This window comes from Takifugu flavidus, chromosome 3, assembly GCF_003711565.1.
Source record: "Takifugu flavidus isolate HTHZ2018 chromosome 3, ASM371156v2, whole genome shotgun sequence".
NCBI lineage: Eukaryota > Metazoa > Chordata > Actinopteri > Tetraodontiformes > Tetraodontidae > Takifugu > Takifugu flavidus.
The window spans coordinates 5,017,181-5,034,340 of record NC_079522.1 but is presented as its reverse complement, the minus strand read 5'-3'; the positions used below and the strand labels follow the sequence as shown (position 1 = coordinate 5,034,340).

At 51.1% G+C, this 17,160-nt stretch overlaps 2 protein-coding genes, 1 long non-coding RNA gene and 1 other non-coding gene across 5 annotated transcripts; 2 read left to right on the top strand and 2 right to left on the bottom strand.

Annotated features, from left to right (window-relative positions):
- Positions 1 to 175: 175 nt before the first annotated feature.
- Positions 176 to 6,103, bottom strand: naa40 (N-alpha-acetyltransferase 40, NatD catalytic subunit). The gene is made up of 8 exons (XM_057026374.1): positions 5,719 to 6,103; positions 4,356 to 4,451; positions 3,658 to 3,710; positions 3,458 to 3,553; positions 3,223 to 3,381; positions 3,022 to 3,105; positions 2,769 to 2,846; positions 176 to 2,687 (listed from the first exon to the last, which is right to left on the bottom strand). The coding sequence occupies exons 1-8, from the start codon at positions 5,722 to 5,724 to the stop codon at positions 2,540 to 2,542; spliced, it is 720 nt and encodes a 239-aa protein (XP_056882354.1). The 5' UTR covers positions 5,725 to 6,103; the 3' UTR covers positions 176 to 2,539.
- On the top strand, positions 4,999 to 8,182 carry LOC130522259 (uncharacterized). Its single transcript, XR_008949579.1, has 2 exons — positions 4,999 to 5,755; positions 7,443 to 8,182. It is a non-coding gene; the product is annotated as an uncharacterized LOC130522259 (long non-coding RNA).
- trnal-aag (transfer RNA leucine (anticodon AAG)) lies at positions 6,621 to 6,702 on the bottom strand. The gene has a single exon. It is a non-coding gene; the product is annotated as a tRNA-Leu (tRNA).
- Positions 8,183 to 9,848: 1,666 nt separating the features above from the next.
- On the top strand, positions 9,849 to 17,027 carry rcor2 (REST corepressor 2). 2 transcript variants are annotated; one of them, XM_057025872.1, is made up of 14 exons: positions 9,849 to 10,303; positions 12,090 to 12,215; positions 13,477 to 13,533; positions 13,665 to 13,745; positions 13,817 to 13,869; positions 13,938 to 14,099; positions 14,183 to 14,307; positions 14,372 to 14,438; positions 14,521 to 14,763; positions 14,847 to 14,924; positions 14,993 to 15,050; positions 15,169 to 15,236; positions 15,320 to 15,472; positions 15,681 to 17,027. In XM_057025872.1, exons 2-14 carry the CDS (start codon positions 12,092 to 12,094, stop codon positions 16,032 to 16,034), a joined length of 1,623 nt encoding a protein of 540 aa, XP_056881852.1. In that variant the 5' UTR covers positions 9,849 to 10,303; positions 12,090 to 12,091; the 3' UTR covers positions 16,035 to 17,027. The 2 variants fall into 2 exon arrangements, with proteins under 2 accessions (XP_056881852.1, XP_056881851.1); XM_057025871.1 differs by having other exon boundaries at positions 9,863 to 10,296.
- Positions 17,028 to 17,160: the final 133 nt, after the last annotated feature.

Here is a 17,160-nt window from a genome sequence, read left to right as displayed (position 1 = left end):
AATTCACCGGTTACTGTGAGGGAACAGTCCCTCCCGTCATTAGTAACCGAGGATAAATTAAGCTTTTAAAAAATAAATGAAATGAACTCAGCGTTCTTTTCACATTTAAACTATCCAAACAAAATCTGTCAAGCAGAAAATGTCAAGTTAGTCTTTCAAAAAGAGAAGCAGAGACTTTTGAAAAGTCAAACAACTTTCTTTTATTTGTAACACCCAAATAAAACACTGACAAGGCATCATGACTTTCCCTTTCAATGTCATGTACAGACAGGACTACAACACTCAATCTTAAACATGGAGATTTTCTTTGAACAATGTTTTAAAAAGAAGTGTTTTACCTGTCAAAGGCTGAGAAACGGAAGATGGTTTCACGACAGCTTATATACTGTATATACACATACAAAAAAGGGAACATGTGTGATTGCTGTAGATATGCAACCATTTTTTAAAAAATAAATTTGTTTTTAAAACAAGCTAGCTACAGTCAGACTCTTTGTCAAACTAAAGATATTTCCAATGAGCCTTAAAAGAAAGAGAAAAAGAAAAGCAGCCCATATTTTGGGACAAAACGTAGCATCCAAGCGCTGATTAAGAGTCATTTCTGTCTGTTTCTAGTATTGTTTTTATCCAATTTCACATTTACAAGGCAAATAAGGAGATTATAAAATATTATACCTGTTGCAGTAAAAAGGAAAATATCCTGAATGTTTGAAACGTCTCAAAGACAAAAAAAACCACTCTGGGTTGCCGCCAAATCAATAAAATGAGGACCTGAATGAAAACGTGGCCGATAAAGTAAGACGGAAGTAATCAAAGTGTTTGATTAACCTGAGAGAGACTGTCAGTTGATTACATACCACCATGTTCATGCTTTTAGATTGTACAAAACCTATCAGAAGCGTAGCACTAAACAAGGAGCGTGTTGCTTTTCTTGATTAAACGAGGCATGAATTAAATCTCACTTCTGGATGCTGCGTTCTCAGATTCCGGAAATCAGTCCTTTAACCTCATGACAAATATTTTTTTACTTGTGTACAATTCAAAGTGTACAAGAAGCTTCACATCCACTTTTTTTTTTTTTCTTAAATCTTACGCTTCATATACCCGGCAGATGCAGTTTCGTCATGATAGAGATGGATACAGTAGTTGTTGTTATTGTGTGGACACCCACAAGCAGGTGATCTGCTGGGTTTGACCTGAATCTTGCAAACGAGATGCTGAAAGTGGACCCGAATGTTCGCGTTAGCTTTCAATTCCCACAATCCTCTCTTCCAGACAGCGCTGGGAACAAGAAGTGGGGACGATCGGACATTTGTAACCACGTGACCCGCGGATGGATTTTGTTGTGTGTTCCATTTTAAATTCAGTCATGCAAAACCATGAGGGGGAAGGAGCAACGGCAACAAAGCCAGAGGCGACTTCCACCGATGCGCCGTCCATGTCAAATCAATATGATTCACTCATGCTAACAAAACCAAGTCAGAAAGGAGATAAAGGATTAAACACACCTAGATGTCGCACAAACAACTTGAGAAGCATTCGTACCTCTCGGGGAGGGAGCAAAGATGAGCGGGAAAGATGCGTTTGTACAATGGTGTCTGTGACAGTGGATCAGCACCTTCGTGATTTCAGCTTCAAAGGAAATTAAACCTGGCTGACCTCAGACATCTATATTCAGAGGTTATGATGATGAGAAGCAGCAGAGATGGCAGTATTTTTACAGTAGATGTTACCTGGATACAGAAGTAGAAGGGAGAGCGTGTGGGACTATTTTAACAGCAGTTAGAAGTGGCCGGTGCGTTTGTCATTAACACCGCTAAGCTACCGTTCCACCTAGCAGGACAGGATGTGATGTAAAAGCACATTCTTCCCACAAGTGGTGGTACAAGCGAGACCAACCAGCCTTCTGATTGGTCGACGACTTGCAAGTCTGGCATTTTGGACCGTCCCGATTGGTGGAAACGAAGCCGGTGCTCGACAGCGCTTCCCACGCCCTCCTTGTAACCTGGAGGCGAGTGCGCGTCAAGCCTGATCCCGAGACCCCGGCTGACTGGAACAAGCAGAAATTGGCAGCTGTACGACCGAAACCGACTCAAAATGCTAGCTTTATCCTGGAAACCGTAATCCGATCTCAGGCTTGAGACTTGAGGGGTGTTTCCGTAACACAGCGGGTAGCAACGTTTAAGCGTGTGAGAAGCGCTGCGGCCTGATGAGCCGATACTGAGAAGGTCGTGATGAGGTTTGTTGTTCTAGTGGAGAAAGTATCGCCTGCGTGTACAAAATATTGTCATTAACTGGGGTAAGAAAGCGAACAGAGAGGATGGGGACACTGAAGACTGACGTAAAAGAAAGACAGAAGCTGTGAGTGAAAGCTCACACGAACTGCTTCAGCGCGCGCTTAGAAGAAAACTCAGACGGCGTCCTGGTCCAGAGCCCAGATATCCCGCCGCCAGCCGCTGATCGCCGCGCAGAAGCAGCAGCCCGAGCTTTCACGCACGGCCGCGAAAGTTGCTGGCTTGCTGATGGGGAGGACGGGCGATCAGTGGCAGCATCCCCCGCAGTGACCGCCCCCGTGGGTGTGTCCCGCCGAGGCCTCGCCGTGTTTGGTCCGCCGGCTGAGGATCTCATAGGAGCAGTCGTCGCCGCAGCAGCCGGACATGCTCGGCGAGGTCTCGTCGATCTCGAACCTGGATTGCGCGGAGAGGGAGGAGATGTGAGAAGGGCACCCCGACGCTCGTGTCTGGGCCTTTCACAGGCAGGATACTCACTGTAACGCTTCTCTGAAGAACTGGTAAGCCCCGTGGTTGTGTTTAAAAACTGTCAACATCACTTTCTTCATCTGTGTGCTGCAAAAAAATAAACGTTACCGCTCGCTATCGCCATCTAGCGGACACATAATGCAGATGCGTCTAATTTCAACACGGTCGGGGAGGATTTTTACTTCAACGTTGCAGGTAGAGGTGAACAACACTGCTTTAAATTAACACGGATGTACACCTGACGTCCACCCGCGGTTGTTACCTGTTAGCGATGAGCTGCAGTATCTGGATGAGGAACTTGCCAAGGCCTTTCCTCCGCACTTTGCTCTCCAACTGCACCTCGTAACTGCGCACGGAGTCAGCGAGTGTTAATCTAACAGTTCACGGTAATATAGAGAATAGCGACTGAAACTGCGAATAGTGGTAGTTTAAACCTACGAGTTAAAGCTTTTGCATGTATTACCAGTATAGAACCTCCTCCCCGCATTCCACGTCGAACCGGAAGTGGGAGAACGCCAGGGGGTTGGAGTCGCCGTCCCTGGCCAGTAGGTACCAGGCCCGCTCGTCGTTCATCTCCTCCCGCTTTTCCCTCTCTTTCCAGCCCCACTCGCTCTGCTCGTACCTGCAGAAACAAAAACAACTTGTTCAAGTTATAAAAACTAAACACAAGCGTCCCGTCGCTAACACGGCCGTCTCACATGGTCTGCATGTTGGTTCTGGTGAGTTCGAAGGCCCATTCCACTGCAAGAGGGTTGAGCGCCGTCACCCGCTTACACTCGATCTCCAGGTTCAGCCTGGAACGGGGAGACGGGGGAGAGACTGTCAGGGACGGACCCCTCCGACATAATAAACGAGGCACGAGTGCCGTTCCCGGAACGCTGACTGAAGCGATGCGTACCCGTTTCTGTCGTACTTTTTGAACGCCGGGAAGGCGGCCAGCGGGTCATCGAGCTGCGAGGAGAAGGGCCAGAATTAGCTCAAAGGCACAGACTTGATCTGGAACAATGACCCCCCCACAGATGTCTTCAAAAACCAGGCCGGGATACGTCACATCTCCAATATACGTTCGTCTCGAGCTCCGATCTCTTCCTTTATTGGTTGCTGGCACCTAAAATGGACACTTGCAGTATGTTCTGTAATCTGCATTATTTTTTAAAACATTTCATGCCAAGATTTAATGGCCTCACGTGTTCCAGCCCTCCGGGACCCAGGAGCCGTGGGTGTCTGTTGCTCAGACTCTATCCCAATAATAAATTATGCATTCAGAAACATATGGCTCTGTATTTGCTTTATCCTGTTGTGAATATCAATTACAGGCCCGATGGCGAGCATCCACAGCTATCGCGGCGTCATTAGCTCCGGCCCGTCCGACCACGCCAACGCAACAAATGAGAAAAGATCGGAGCCGCGCTCGCTGCGATCTGTGCGCCGCGGAAAGCTTGAAACAGCACTTTAGAAGCAAAGTGATGGATGGTTTGGTGTCAGGCGGCGCGTTCAATCGCCGTGCAGCCAGACAGCGGCTCCGTCGTCCCGATATGGGATTAATCAAACGCTCTAAAACCAGCAGGCACCATCTCACGCTTCTGTGAAAGTTACCTTGTTGGCGGCGTCCACTTTGGCACAGATGGCGTCCATGGCCGCCCTCTCCTCCAGACGCCGGGCTTTCTTTTCCTTTGCTTTGTTGGACTTCCTCTGGGAAATAAGAGCAGTGAACAACAGAATAAAAACACACACAATGACATCATTTCCACCTTTGTTTGCTATAATACGAGTGAGCATCAGAGCCTTGCGTCCGAACATATTTAATAGGCTTTTATTAATGGTTATTACGGATCACCTGCAGGCCGAGTCGTTCCAGTCGAGCCGCCTGCTCTTTTGCCAAAATTAGGATTCTGATTGGGAACATGTGCAGCAGCTTATTGTGGATATTGTGAAATATGTTCAAGCCTTTAAATCTACAGGAAGCCAGATTCAAGTTCAGCGCAGAGAGAAAACTCCCTTCAGGGTGAGTTAAAGATTAAATCATGCACAAAAGCAGCATGATTCAAAGTGGTGGACCCTTTCAATTTAAGTCTTTAGCGATATTCTTAAACTTGGCTGAGAGGAACAACTCAAAGGCCATGGCAGTGACTTATTAAGGATAAAAAATTATGTTTTAGCTCAGACATTTGCAAAAAATTCTCAATATTTCCCCCGTTTTTAGAACCAAAACCACGTCGAATGCAAACACCTGCAGCGTTTTCTGATTTAAACCACACAAAACTGCAGTGAGTGGGGTTTTAAAGCGGAGCAGCACTCGGCACCACGCACGGCCCGGCGGCAGCCTGCGCGCACACGTGGATGGTTTTATCCCGAGTTAAAGTGGAGGATAAAGCCAACTTGTTTGCAGACGCCGACTCGAGTTGAGGCGAACTGCAACCGAGTGATGGGCGACAGCGTGGGCGCAGGCCCGGGTGATGCCGGGGCCGCCAACAGCCGTGACAGCCCCGGTTTACGGTGGCCCGGCGCGTCGGGTCGGGGGGGAAAAGGCGACCGTGCCGCAAATATGTGCAGCCAAAAAGTGCCTAGCAGGTAACATTAGCATGAGGGGCAGTTAATAACACGGCATTCCTGAGCGGCTAGCGCGGCTAGCACGCTAACAATGGCACACTGGAAGAAGTTGAGTCCACACGGCTGCACGACAGCGAGGTATTTACGTTCAAAACAGCACAAGTGAGGAATTTAAGGGGGAAAGTTGACGCGTTTGGGGCGAAGCGGGCTGTCTGGGAGCCCGCTAAACGGCTACGGAAGCCAACTGAGCCCCGGTGCCAACCAGCACCTTTGAGTCCATCCATCCTCTCCTTCATTTTTTTTTTTTTTGGCCATTTCTCCACCGTCACCATCACGAGTCCAAATCAACATCAACAGCCCGCAATGAAAAACAACAGTGTGGAATAAACAACAAACATATCAGACTCACCCCCATTGCTGCGGTTGTCCTTAGGTTCCCCCCGGAGGTAAGAAGACACTCCTTTTGTCCCTTTGCTGCACTGTTGCTCAGTTATTGGTATCGTGGCTGCACGCACGGAGAAGGGGGCCACATTAATATGACAATGAGGCAGCGTGCTAACGAAGCTAGCCGCCTGTGGGACACACAGCTAGTCTGGAGAGAGGAAGAAGAGGCAGGACGCGAGCTTTCGCAAAGCGTCAATGAGAAGGCGATTTTCTCTCAAAATCGAGTTGGCGCCAACACTGCGAGGCTGAATTAATTTCTGCTTCCTCCTTTCCTCCCTCCCTTCCTTCCTTTCTTCCTCGTCCCCTTTTCTTCCCTCTCCGTCCTCCAAACCAGGATGCGTTCAGGTGCTCCTCACCAGGTCGGATTTCTGAGACCTCCACGGCTCTCCGCCATAATTCTGAGTTTTGTTGCGACATTTAAAGTTGATGTTTTAAAACAGTCGAGAATCGGACCGCTGTGTTTGTTTGGCACAATAATGTTCAGAAGATATGTGATATAATGTACCTAGAATATAATATGCAATATTGTACAGCTGAATTTAGGATAAAGTACCGTACCGATAAAGTACTGGGCCGTTTAAACCGGTGTAGTCATGGGGACAACATATAAAACGTACTTTATCTTAAAATAATAAAATCGTCTTAACAACAAATACATTTATGACGTCTTTCAGAATTAAAACAAATGATAAAAAATTATTAATTTAAAATTAGACCTCATTATTGTCTAGGTTTACCGGGTAAAAGTCATGGAGGAATAGCGATTCTCAGTTCAGTATCAGCATTGTGAAGTAGTTTAAACCACATAAATAATAACTTTAAGAATGGCTGCCAACATTTAGTTTTGTAGAAATTCGGAAAAGTTTCTGGCAGCGGTGGGATTCGAACCCACGCCCCCGAAGAGACTGGAGCCTTAATCCAGCGCCTTAGACCGCTCGGCCACGCTACCCTGAGGAGCGCGCTTTACACATCATTCATTTGGCGCGAATGATATTACCTTATTTGGTAAGCGACGGAAGTGGCAGAGGGCTGACGAGGTCAAGCACGTTGCACTTTACAATGATTTATGACAGCCTTTGACTTTAGCAATCGAGGACGGACAATTTAACCAGTTCAGATACTTTTGAAAAATTTACAGGCCTGGATCTTTGTATTTTCAATTTTAAAGAGACGTTAGAAGGTAGTTTTAATGTAAGGTTCAAAAGTCTGCAGTTTTCAACGTAGACCGCTAGATGGCAAAGTAAATCACAAATCTTTCTCGAAGCTCATCCGAATTCCATCAAATTTAAGCCTCAGCTACAGGAAGTACAAAAATAAGAAGCTGCGGGTACAAGAAGCGATCCTGGGTGGTGTCTCATCCTCTTTAAGTCGCATTGAGAGCGACTACAATAATAGTATAGATAAAAATGATACCTCCGCAAACATCAGCGTTTATCAATTCGTTTTTATATTAATCTCAATTAATATCTCCTTGATGTGATTTTGCTTTGGCATATCGAGGGCATGAAAGCAGTTTTATCATTCACTTGCACATTTGATTCGAGAATGCCCAGTTTGTATGCTACCAGTTGACATTCTTCAATAGTTCCCCATAGTAAAACCAAAGGCCTTTGAATCAGTGGTTTCTCTTTCCGTCCAGCACACAGATGGCCCAGTGTCTAAAACCCGCCTACTGTCTTTTGTCTTCAGGGAATCTGTCTCTCGGGGGTCGGAGCTGATCCCAATGACTTCCCGTGTCGGTAGGGGGCGCCAACAGGGGAGTCTGCAGACAGGCCTGCTGCTCATCAAGACGTCTCTGTCTGCACACAGAAATCCTGATAAACATCCACGCACCAGCCAGTTCCACCACCGGGGCGTGATTCTGTCTTATTTCCCATCTTTCCTTTCAATTATTTAACTCTTCCTGAGCATTCTCTCCTCTCCGTGTTGGCCGCTGTCGTCGAGGATGGAATTCAGACATACCTCCACCCACCTAGACACAAGCCTTCATGCTCTGAGCAGCACAGTGAGGAGGGAACATGATGAGGGCAGATGATGATGGTGATGATGATGATGATGATGATGATGATGATGAGACCGCAAGGAGCTATGAGAGAAGGGCTGGAGGAAGAGCTGGGAGCACCAGCCAGACGAGCAGACGAGGACGAGGGTGACAATCCTCCCAGTGCTGTTGCACAAGCACGCCTGCAGGGAAAATGCTTGGTCCATGTGGCTGCAATACGCCACCATGTGACGCAATAACGTGACACGGCGGGTCGCGTTCAATAATGTAACAGCACGAGCCAGGTTAGCAATCCAAGCCTTTATTTGGGTTTTGTAACTGTAAAAGATGCCAAAACAGAAAAAGTTGGGGGTTCAAAGGCGCAAGATTATATGTGTCAACTGACGATTTATTGAAATTCCTATTAAATATATAGTTTTATAGCCTCCTCACCGTGGTCCCCCATTCTGTACCCACTAATCTAACCCCAACGCTCATCAGCATGATCTCATCAGACGTCCATCCTTGGGTCACTTCTGTGGCGATATATCTCACCGGGCTACATTTAAAAAAAAAAAAAATCAAACACTTCCTGTTTACTATGGCGCATTTCCTGGCTAAATATTGCATCAGTGGCCAAGATGGCGGCGCCCATAACTGCTGCACTACTGGTTCCACACTGGAGGAAGTGGTGAAGCCATAGCAACACCAACACAGCCTGTTCCATCCAAGATAAAGTTTGTTTGTGCATCATCGAGATAGATAATGCGATCAGGACGAGTGGAAATGCCGAATGCGGCAGGAAAAGTCTGCTCGGTGAATCTACGACATCTGATTCTGGAGCAGGCGTCTCCTGAGACAGCAGGGGAAGTCATGCAGAGGAATCGCTGGGAAGGAGGGAGGGAAGGAGGGAGGGAGGGTTAGGAAGCGAGGGAGCAGGAGTGGAAGAAGACAGGTGGAGAAGCTGGTTGTTAGTGAGGATGTGGGCTCGGAGAGAGAGAGAATCCCAGGGACACAGACTAATGAGAGGAGAGGAGAGGAGGAGGTGACAGGGGTGAAAATGAGAGTGGAGAGGGAGGAAAAGGAGGAGCAGGCGGGGGAGGGGAGAGGAGAGGAAGAATTTGCACGTACGCACACATGCAGGCGCACGCCCACATGGCTGGAATCAGAAATGACAGAGGTGGAAGACGGACAGACAGTGAGGGAGCTGAGGAGGAGGCTGGGGGGGGGGGGAAAAGCAGCAGGAAGGACGGAGGAGAGGAGACAAAGGTGATGAGGGGGAGGAAGAATAGGTGGAGGGGTGAGAGGGGGGGGGAGGAGGAGGGGGAGGGGGAATGAAGAGGTGGAGAATTAGGGCAGATGCCAAAAAGTGGGAGGAGGAGGAGGAGATAAAGTAGGGTGGAGGAAGAGTAAATCGAAAGACATCAAAGAAATACGTGAGCGTAGAAACATGGGAGGCGCAGGAGGAGAGGGGAGAGGAGGAAGGCGTAGCGTGAAATATCCCTCAGAGGAAAAAGGGAAATGGGGGACATAATGGGTGGTGATGGAGAGGAGGGAGAGGGGGGAGAGGAGGGAGAGGGGGGAGAGGAGGAGGTGACGCCGAGCGGGGACTAGAAAGAGAAAAGGCCGGAGGAGCAGGGCTACGTACAGGCTGTAACATGTCACCGGCAGACACACACCAGCACCTGAGCGTTGCCGAGGCTGCATCAGGTGTAAGGAATCCGATTGTGACACAGCCTTCTGATCTCACTGTTGTGATTTTCCGACTTTAATCCACGTGCATTGATGCCGTTTCCCCGCTCGCACACCGAGGTTCAGATGTGCCCCCCCCCCCCAACTCCCCTGGCCTTTTCTCCAACATGCATATATCAGTACAAGTCTGGACAGCCTGCCTCACCACACAGATGCACGGTTGACGAATCCCTCCGCCAAAACACTGGCAAGTAGTTCCTAATTTATGGGATTTTTGATAAATGGCAGATTAAGTGTCCGCAACGGCCGCCGATTGTGGCCGCCTCAGCCCTCGATGTTTGGGGACCGATTAGAATCACAACATCTGTTCATATCGCTCACAACGGGGGGTTTAGGGTATCATTTTAAAAGACAATTCCGACTTTCAGTGCGACGCGTTGGCTCGGATTCTCTCCGACGTGTCGACCTGTGTCGAGTTGGACCTTAAAAAGAACCGGCGCGTCACGTTCGGGGCTATTTGAAATAGTTTTCTGGACTACTTTTTGTCAATCCAACGGCCAGCACATCGGGGCGGATGTCCACTTCACTTTTCCTCGGGTGTTGTCCGCCTCCCCGGCACACACACACACACACACACACACACACACACGTACACACGCGCGTACACGCATGCACGCACGCACTCACTCGCGGCTGCTACCATCTCCACGCAGTTCACTTCATTGTACTGGCCGCGCTCATCAATTAGGCAGAAATTAGGCAGTTTCTGGGGCGATAACTCCCTCTCGGCGCTTCCAGCCGGGATACGAGCCGCGGACCGAGGCGCCGCGAAGTTTTGAGCGTCGGGGAGCGGCGCGGAGCGGACCGCAGGTACGGCGTGAGTCTTATCGCCACTTCCAACTACTGCCGTTACTAATGTAACGCGGGGGTACTAGCCGTTAGCTAGCCGGCTAACGTTAGCATCCCCAGCGACTCAACTCGGCTTGAATGCGTTGAAGTGCGGTGGGGGGGGGGGGGTGCGGGTGTCGCCCGGTTTTTATTGTCTTCCCTCCCCGAATTGGACTCGGGCCCCTCCAACAGATGCCCGGGGGCAGCCCCGGTGTCCCGAAACAGGCCACCGAGTTGACTTTTGCTTCTTTTTTTCTTTAAAAAAAAAACAACCCAAATTCAGGGGGAGAGCGAGTTTGGAGCCCACGACAGCGACGCGAGCGTGGGGAAAACAAAAGGGCTTCAAAGTCTGACATAACAGGGACGAGAGGGAGAAACGGGGGCTTTTTAATCACCCGGCACCATCCGGATGCTCCACGAGCTCGACCCGTTTACGCCAATTCACGACTGTTGGGATCAACGGGTTTTTTTTTGGTGGGGTTGGAACCAAAAACCCCGGTAAAGTTGCAACGCTAATAGGTGTTTGCTACGGGACAACGTGGGTGGAACTGGGTCCAACTTTGACTCTAAGGTGCACATGCGGTCTGTTGTTGTCCGCCTCACTCGTCACTATGTTGCGCCGATGCAGACAAAAGAATTCATTCCAGATTTGGGGTATAAACCATGATGTGCACGCTGCCACACGCACCCGCGCGCAGTCGGTGTTATTTAGTAAAACGTGTGAGGAAAAGTCCCAAATATTTAAACCTGATGGGCCGAAAAGTTCCCCGTGCTGGTGTTTGGATGTCAAAAACGACCATCTGAGCGCAGGTTTTTTTTAAAATGGTTCTGGGGGTAATTCGACTTAAATAGACCCCCTTTTTTGTCGAGTTTGTGGTAGTAGCTGTGTTGTAGCTTCAGCTGGAATCATTGACAATAGTTGGAGATCGAGGCTCCCTGGCTGTGTCCGAGGCTACCACAGCAGTCAAACTCGTGGTGGGGGGGGGTGTGTGTGTGTGCGCATGTGTGTGTCCACACCCTACAGATGCAGATCCAGCAGTGGATAAACCTATTTATGTGCACGGCTAACAGAAGTGAAGAGGGCAGCTGTTGTAGCCCTGGGGGACACCTCCAGAGGGCCTCGGGTACCCGTCCGGTGCCGACTCCTAAATAGACAGATCCTATTTGGGGAGGTGCACTAGGAGGAAGGAAGCGCTGACCTTTGCCCCCCACTCACCCCCATTTACGTAATTTTGGCACGTTTATCTTCAGCCAGGTTGTTTAACAAAATGTTGCAACCCTGTCATGGCCGTACGTCTGTGTGTGTGTGTGGTGTGTGTGTGTGTGTCTTGCTTGGAGGCACAAATTAATTGCAGCGACGTTTAATTTTGCACACAGCCGAGTGGATGTATGTCCAAAATAGCACGCTGCAGCCGTGCTGATTCAATATAAACGGACACGTCAGGCTCGTAAAGGGCTGGAAAACAGGAGTTTTAATGCTAAAATGACAAAATAGGCCAACAAAAGTAAATGTGGCGACGCTCAGGTTGTTTGCATGCAGGTATTTTCCCATCACAGCTAAGTTATTCTAAGAGGGAAATGAAGAAACGCACCACAAACGTGCACAGATGTTGAGATTCTGTATAAATCTTCTGCCTTGATGTGGCCCGTGCGCTCTGTCAAACCTATTTTGTGCCAACAGAGATAATATGGAGGCTCTCGGATGTTATGGGATGTATAGTTGAGCGTGTAGCGTCCTCAATGAGCACGTGGTGCGTGTGCACTGTTCGTTTCAGACATGCCCTCTGTGATGGAGCGCTCGGGGACCGGGGTCCTGTCCAGGAGCCGAGCCAAGACCGTAACTAACGGCAACAGCCAGCCGCACTCCGAAGAGGACAGCAGCGACGAGGAGCACGCCCACGGTACGGCACGCCTCCACACGCGGCCGGCGCCGTCTCGTTTCAGTCAGGGTGGCGTCTCAGCCCGCACGCGTGAAAACCATGGCCAGGTGTTCTGGCCGCCGCCGCCGCCGCGCTGCATCGCTTTTCCTCTCCTCCGTCTCCTCCTCCACCCCCTTCCCACACTCTTCGTCCTCGCCGCCCTCTGCCCACAGAGCATCTTTGCTTCCTGCGCTCCCACTCTGGGCCGTTTCTTTTTACCCCTCTGGAAGCCGAGGTCCATTTCTTTATCCTCCTGCTGCTCGTCTCCTCCCTTCCTGTCCTCTGTCCCCGAGGAGGCTGTAATATCTGTCTTCCTCCTCGGTCTCCTTCTTTACCACTAATGACTTAATGCCTTACGCCCAGCGTGGCGTTTCAACCCCCATCCGCATCACTTTCTGTCCCACTCGTTGGCATTTAAAACTGCGTGTGTCTGGTACGTTTCGAAATAGAGCTTTAATGTTACAGGGTGCCGGTTCTTTCTTTCTTTTTTTTCCCTATTTTAAAGCTGTTATTGGCTTTTTTCACATAGCTTTGACAAGTCCAGAAATGGAAAGAGTCGCAGGGAGGCTCAAGTGTAAAAACCATGAGCCGGTGGCGAAGGAAAGAGCCGGTTTCACCAGTTTACAGCTGCTTCATCAGCTCTACCGGCTAATGCTAATTGATTCGAGGCTAAACATCCATGGCGGGTGACATTGTTCCGTCTTCAGATAATCAACAGAGTGAGACCTCTGATTTGTAGAGGATCACTTTGGATTAACTTCCCGATATCATAATTCCTGGAGGATCCGACTCCGTAAATCCACAAGAAGGCTTCTGAAGCTCTAATTTACTCACTGGAATCGTCTCGGGGGGGGGGGGGGGGGAGGTGGCTCATTTGGGCTAATTATAAGGGCAAATGTTCAGAAAAGCATTTCTTAGTTCAAATATTCTACAGCCTTCGTCATCACGGTAGGTTTCCACAGAAAATCAAAATGGCTCAAACGTTGGAAGGATAGATTAAATCCGAATCCGGTTAGAGGGCAGAGCATGCGTGTGAAATGAAAGTGATGGTTTTAATTTATCACCATCGTACCGCCAGCACCCATTTCCTGTCTGTTCACGTCTCTGCAGCGCCTGAGAACATTTTTAGAACTACCTGTTCTTTGGCTCCGAGCTTTTTCCTGCGCAGCAAAATCTCACCATCTGTCTGTCTGTGTCTGTCTGTGTCTGTCTGTGTCTGTCTCCTCCCTCCTTCCTTCCACAGACAGCATGATCAGAGTGGGAGGCGACTACCAAGCCCAGATCCCAGAGTTCAAACCAGGTGAGCAGAGAAGGAAAAACCCAAAGACCTGCAGCAGGAAATGAAAGCCCGTCCTTGTGCTTCAAAAGGAAGCGTAGCGACGCGGAGGAAGACAGGTCTTGATGCGTTGCGTGCTGCTTTTCCATCCGCAGACAGTCCCGCCCGCTACAGCGAGAAGGAGCAGAGGAGCATGCTGGTCTGGTGTCCCAACGCTTTGCTGTCTGACGCCATACGTAAGCGGCGCTCATTTAGAACGACCGCGCCACGTTTGAGGGGAGCTGACCGCTCTTTGTTCTTCCCTTAGTGGACGAGTACATTCTGATGGCCAAGGAGAAGCACGGCTACAACATGGAGCAGGTACGTGGAGGTTTGACCGGGTGTCCCTTTTTGTGTAGCGTCGTTCGTCTCACCGCTAGTGCTTTCAGGCGCTGGGCATGTTGCTGTGGCACAAGCACGACGTGGAGCGCTCGCTGGCCGACCTGGCCAACTTCACGCCGTTCCCGGACGAGTGGACCGTGGAGGACAAGGTGCTGTTCGAGCAGGCCTTCAGCTTCCACGGGAAGAGCTTCCACCGCATCCAGCAGATGGTGAGAGGGCGGAGGAGGCGGAGCCAACATTTGAGACGCCGTCCACTGATTTCTGAGGAGTGTGTGTGTGTGTGTGTGTGTAGCTTCCAGATAAGCTGATATCCAGCCTCGTGAAGTACTACTACAGCTGGAAGAAGACCAGGACCAGGACCTCCGTCATGGACCGACAGGCCAGGAGGCTGGTCAGCAAGAGGGAGAAAGAGGACAGGTAGGAACCAGGGAAGATGGACGTCACGGACGTCTTCTTACGGACGTTTTCCTTTTCCTCCCAGCAACGACGACATGGAGGAGGGCGATCCGGGCAGCGACAGCGACTTCGAGATCGACGCCAAGAAAGACGTGAGCGGCAGGTTTGATCTGGGCCTCGGCCCAGAGACCGGCCCCCCGAGTCTGACGCCGCGTCTGTGTCCCAACTCCGCAGGCGGTGAAACAGAACCCCAACAGCACCGCGGGCGCCGACAAAGCCACGCCCAGCCGCTCCGGCCCGGTGAAGAAGGAGAACATCGGGGCGCAGTACCGCCACCACCCGCTCCGGGCCCGCCGCAGGCCCCCCAAAGGCATGCACCTGGAGCAGGGGGACATCACGGCCCTGTCGGCGTCCCAGGACTCCGGCGTGCTGACCCTGCGGCAGCTGGACACGCAGCTGGTGTCGCTCAAGAGACAGGTCCGACGGGAGACCCCCCCAAACTGGAGCCGGAGCCGGTTCCTCCTGCAGCGTGGACCATAAATGTCCCTCTTTGTTCCCAGGTTCAGTCCATCAAGCAGAACAACAGCATGTTGAAACACAGCTTGACCGAAGGCGTGGACGGCGTCAGACCCGTCGAGGTGAGTTTCCCCCCCGCCGCTCCTTGTTCTCCCCGCAGATGTGACCAGATGTGTTCTTTCCCTCTCAGCCGGCCCCCAAGATGAACTCTCGCTGGACCACGGACGAGCAGCTCTTGGCGGTGCAGGGTGAGTGGAGACTCGGGCGCTGGGACACGCCAGCACGATCAACGGGGCCTCCCCCGGACAGGAGCAGGGGCGTTCAAGAACAAAATGATTCATGTTTTGTCCTGCTGTCGCCTTACAGCCATCCGGCGCTACGGTAAAGATTTCAGCGCCATCGCCGAGGTGATCGGGACCAAGACCCCCGCCCAGGTGAGTCCTTACCCCCCCCCCCTCATATTCTGATCCCGGACACGAAAGCGGCGTCTACTCCATCTTCCATCCGTCCCTTCCAGGTGAGCTCGTTCTTTGTGAGCTACCGTCGCCGGTTCAACCTGGACGAGGTGCTGAGAGAGTGGGCGGCCGAGCAGGTGGCCACCAGCCGGGACCCCAGGAGGGGCGGCGAGGAGATGGCGGCCGCCACAGAAGCGGGTCCCGACGAGGACGAGGTGAGACACATAAAAACGTGGGAACTGCGCGTGACCTTGAACGCAGCACGGAGTCATGGCCCGATGAAACTTAAGTTACAGAGCCTGTTACCCCACCCCACCACCCCCCACCCCAAACCCACCACCCCTCACCCCAACCCCAACCCCCCCACCACCCCCCAACCCCATCCCCACCCCCACCCCCACCCCACTTCCTCTCTCCCTTTAGGTCAAAATGGAAGACTCCCCCACAGACATGACAGGTGGCTCCTCCCCCCCGTCCTCCACCCAGACCGCCTCCTCCCTCTCCCAGCCGCCGCCGCTGCTGCGCCCCGCCCCCCCCTCCGCTCCCCCCAGCCTGCTGCGCCAGCCCCCGCCCCTGCAGACGCGCCCGCTCCAGAACCGGGCGCCCCACAACCACCCTCCCCCTCCCCTCATCCGGCCCGCCGTGACCTCCTCGTCCTCCTCCGGCGGGGGCTCCAGCCTCAGGGCCTCGCCGCCGACCTCCTCGTCTGCCACCGCCGCCACACAGATGCCTCCATCGCTGGTCGGCCTCAAAGTGGAGCTGCCCAACTCCCACTGATCCAAGCGCAACACCCGACCACACACCCTCCAACACCGTCAGGCGACCCCCCCCCCCGGCGTTCTACCCCTTTACTGTTATCGACACACCTACCTCCACATCGGCGTCGCCTACAAAAACATGCCGACACACACCGCAAACACTGGATCACCGGGACCGGCCCACTCGTTTCCATGTCAACCAGAAATCACTGGATTCTCCGAACGCTCTGGAAACGAAGAGATTTGCTTTAATTCAGCCGCTGAAAGAAAAAACAGGATGTGAACCAGCTGAAAAACCTGAATGAAGAGGAGAGGCCGTCCCTCCTCTCCGCCATGTGTTACTCGTATTAACTGGAGTGATGTTATTTTGTTTTCCTAGACATTGAAAGTGAGCCTTAGATGGGTTAGTTAGTAGTTTAGTCTGAGGATTATTGATCTGAGCACTAAGGAGTAAAAGCCTTTAATTACAGTCACACACACACACAGGAAGTGTTTGTGCTCATGTTTCCGGGCGAACCTTGACCTCCCGCACGCTGGAAAGAAAGTGTTCCACCAAAGTGTGTTATTGCTTTAAAAGCCGAATTTCATCTCAGTTTATTTTTGTACGAAGGCTTGGTTAGAACCAGAACGTTTCTCGAGTATCCGTTGTTGTTTTAGATCAGATTAGAGGGTCAGAATGTTTAAGTATTTCCTGTAGCAGCTCCACAAACGCCACCAGAGCCCGTTCGGTTTCGGCGTCACCCAGGAAGGTTCTTTGGCCGCTCCCGTCGGGACACGCCGCGCCTCGTCAGCCGACCTGGCCGACAGACGCACAAGCGAGCGATGTCCTCCACACGTCGGCGGACGCCTCGAGGGTTGACACACGTTTGGCTTTAAAGCAGCTTTGCCTTTTGAAGTTAACGGGACTATTTTTCTTTACTGCTTGCGTGTACTGTGAGAAGTTGTTTACATTGTGGAACTCTTTGTGCTTTTTTTTCTTCAAAATTTAGAATAAAGAAATGACCAAATTGTAGTTTGATTTGTACGTTCCCTGGTAAATATCCCACTTTAGAGAATAAAGAGCAATTAGCGCCCCCTGCTGTTCGGGCGGGGGGTGATCCGTCAACAATCCTTAACATCACCTGAAAAAAGGGAATTTTCTTTCA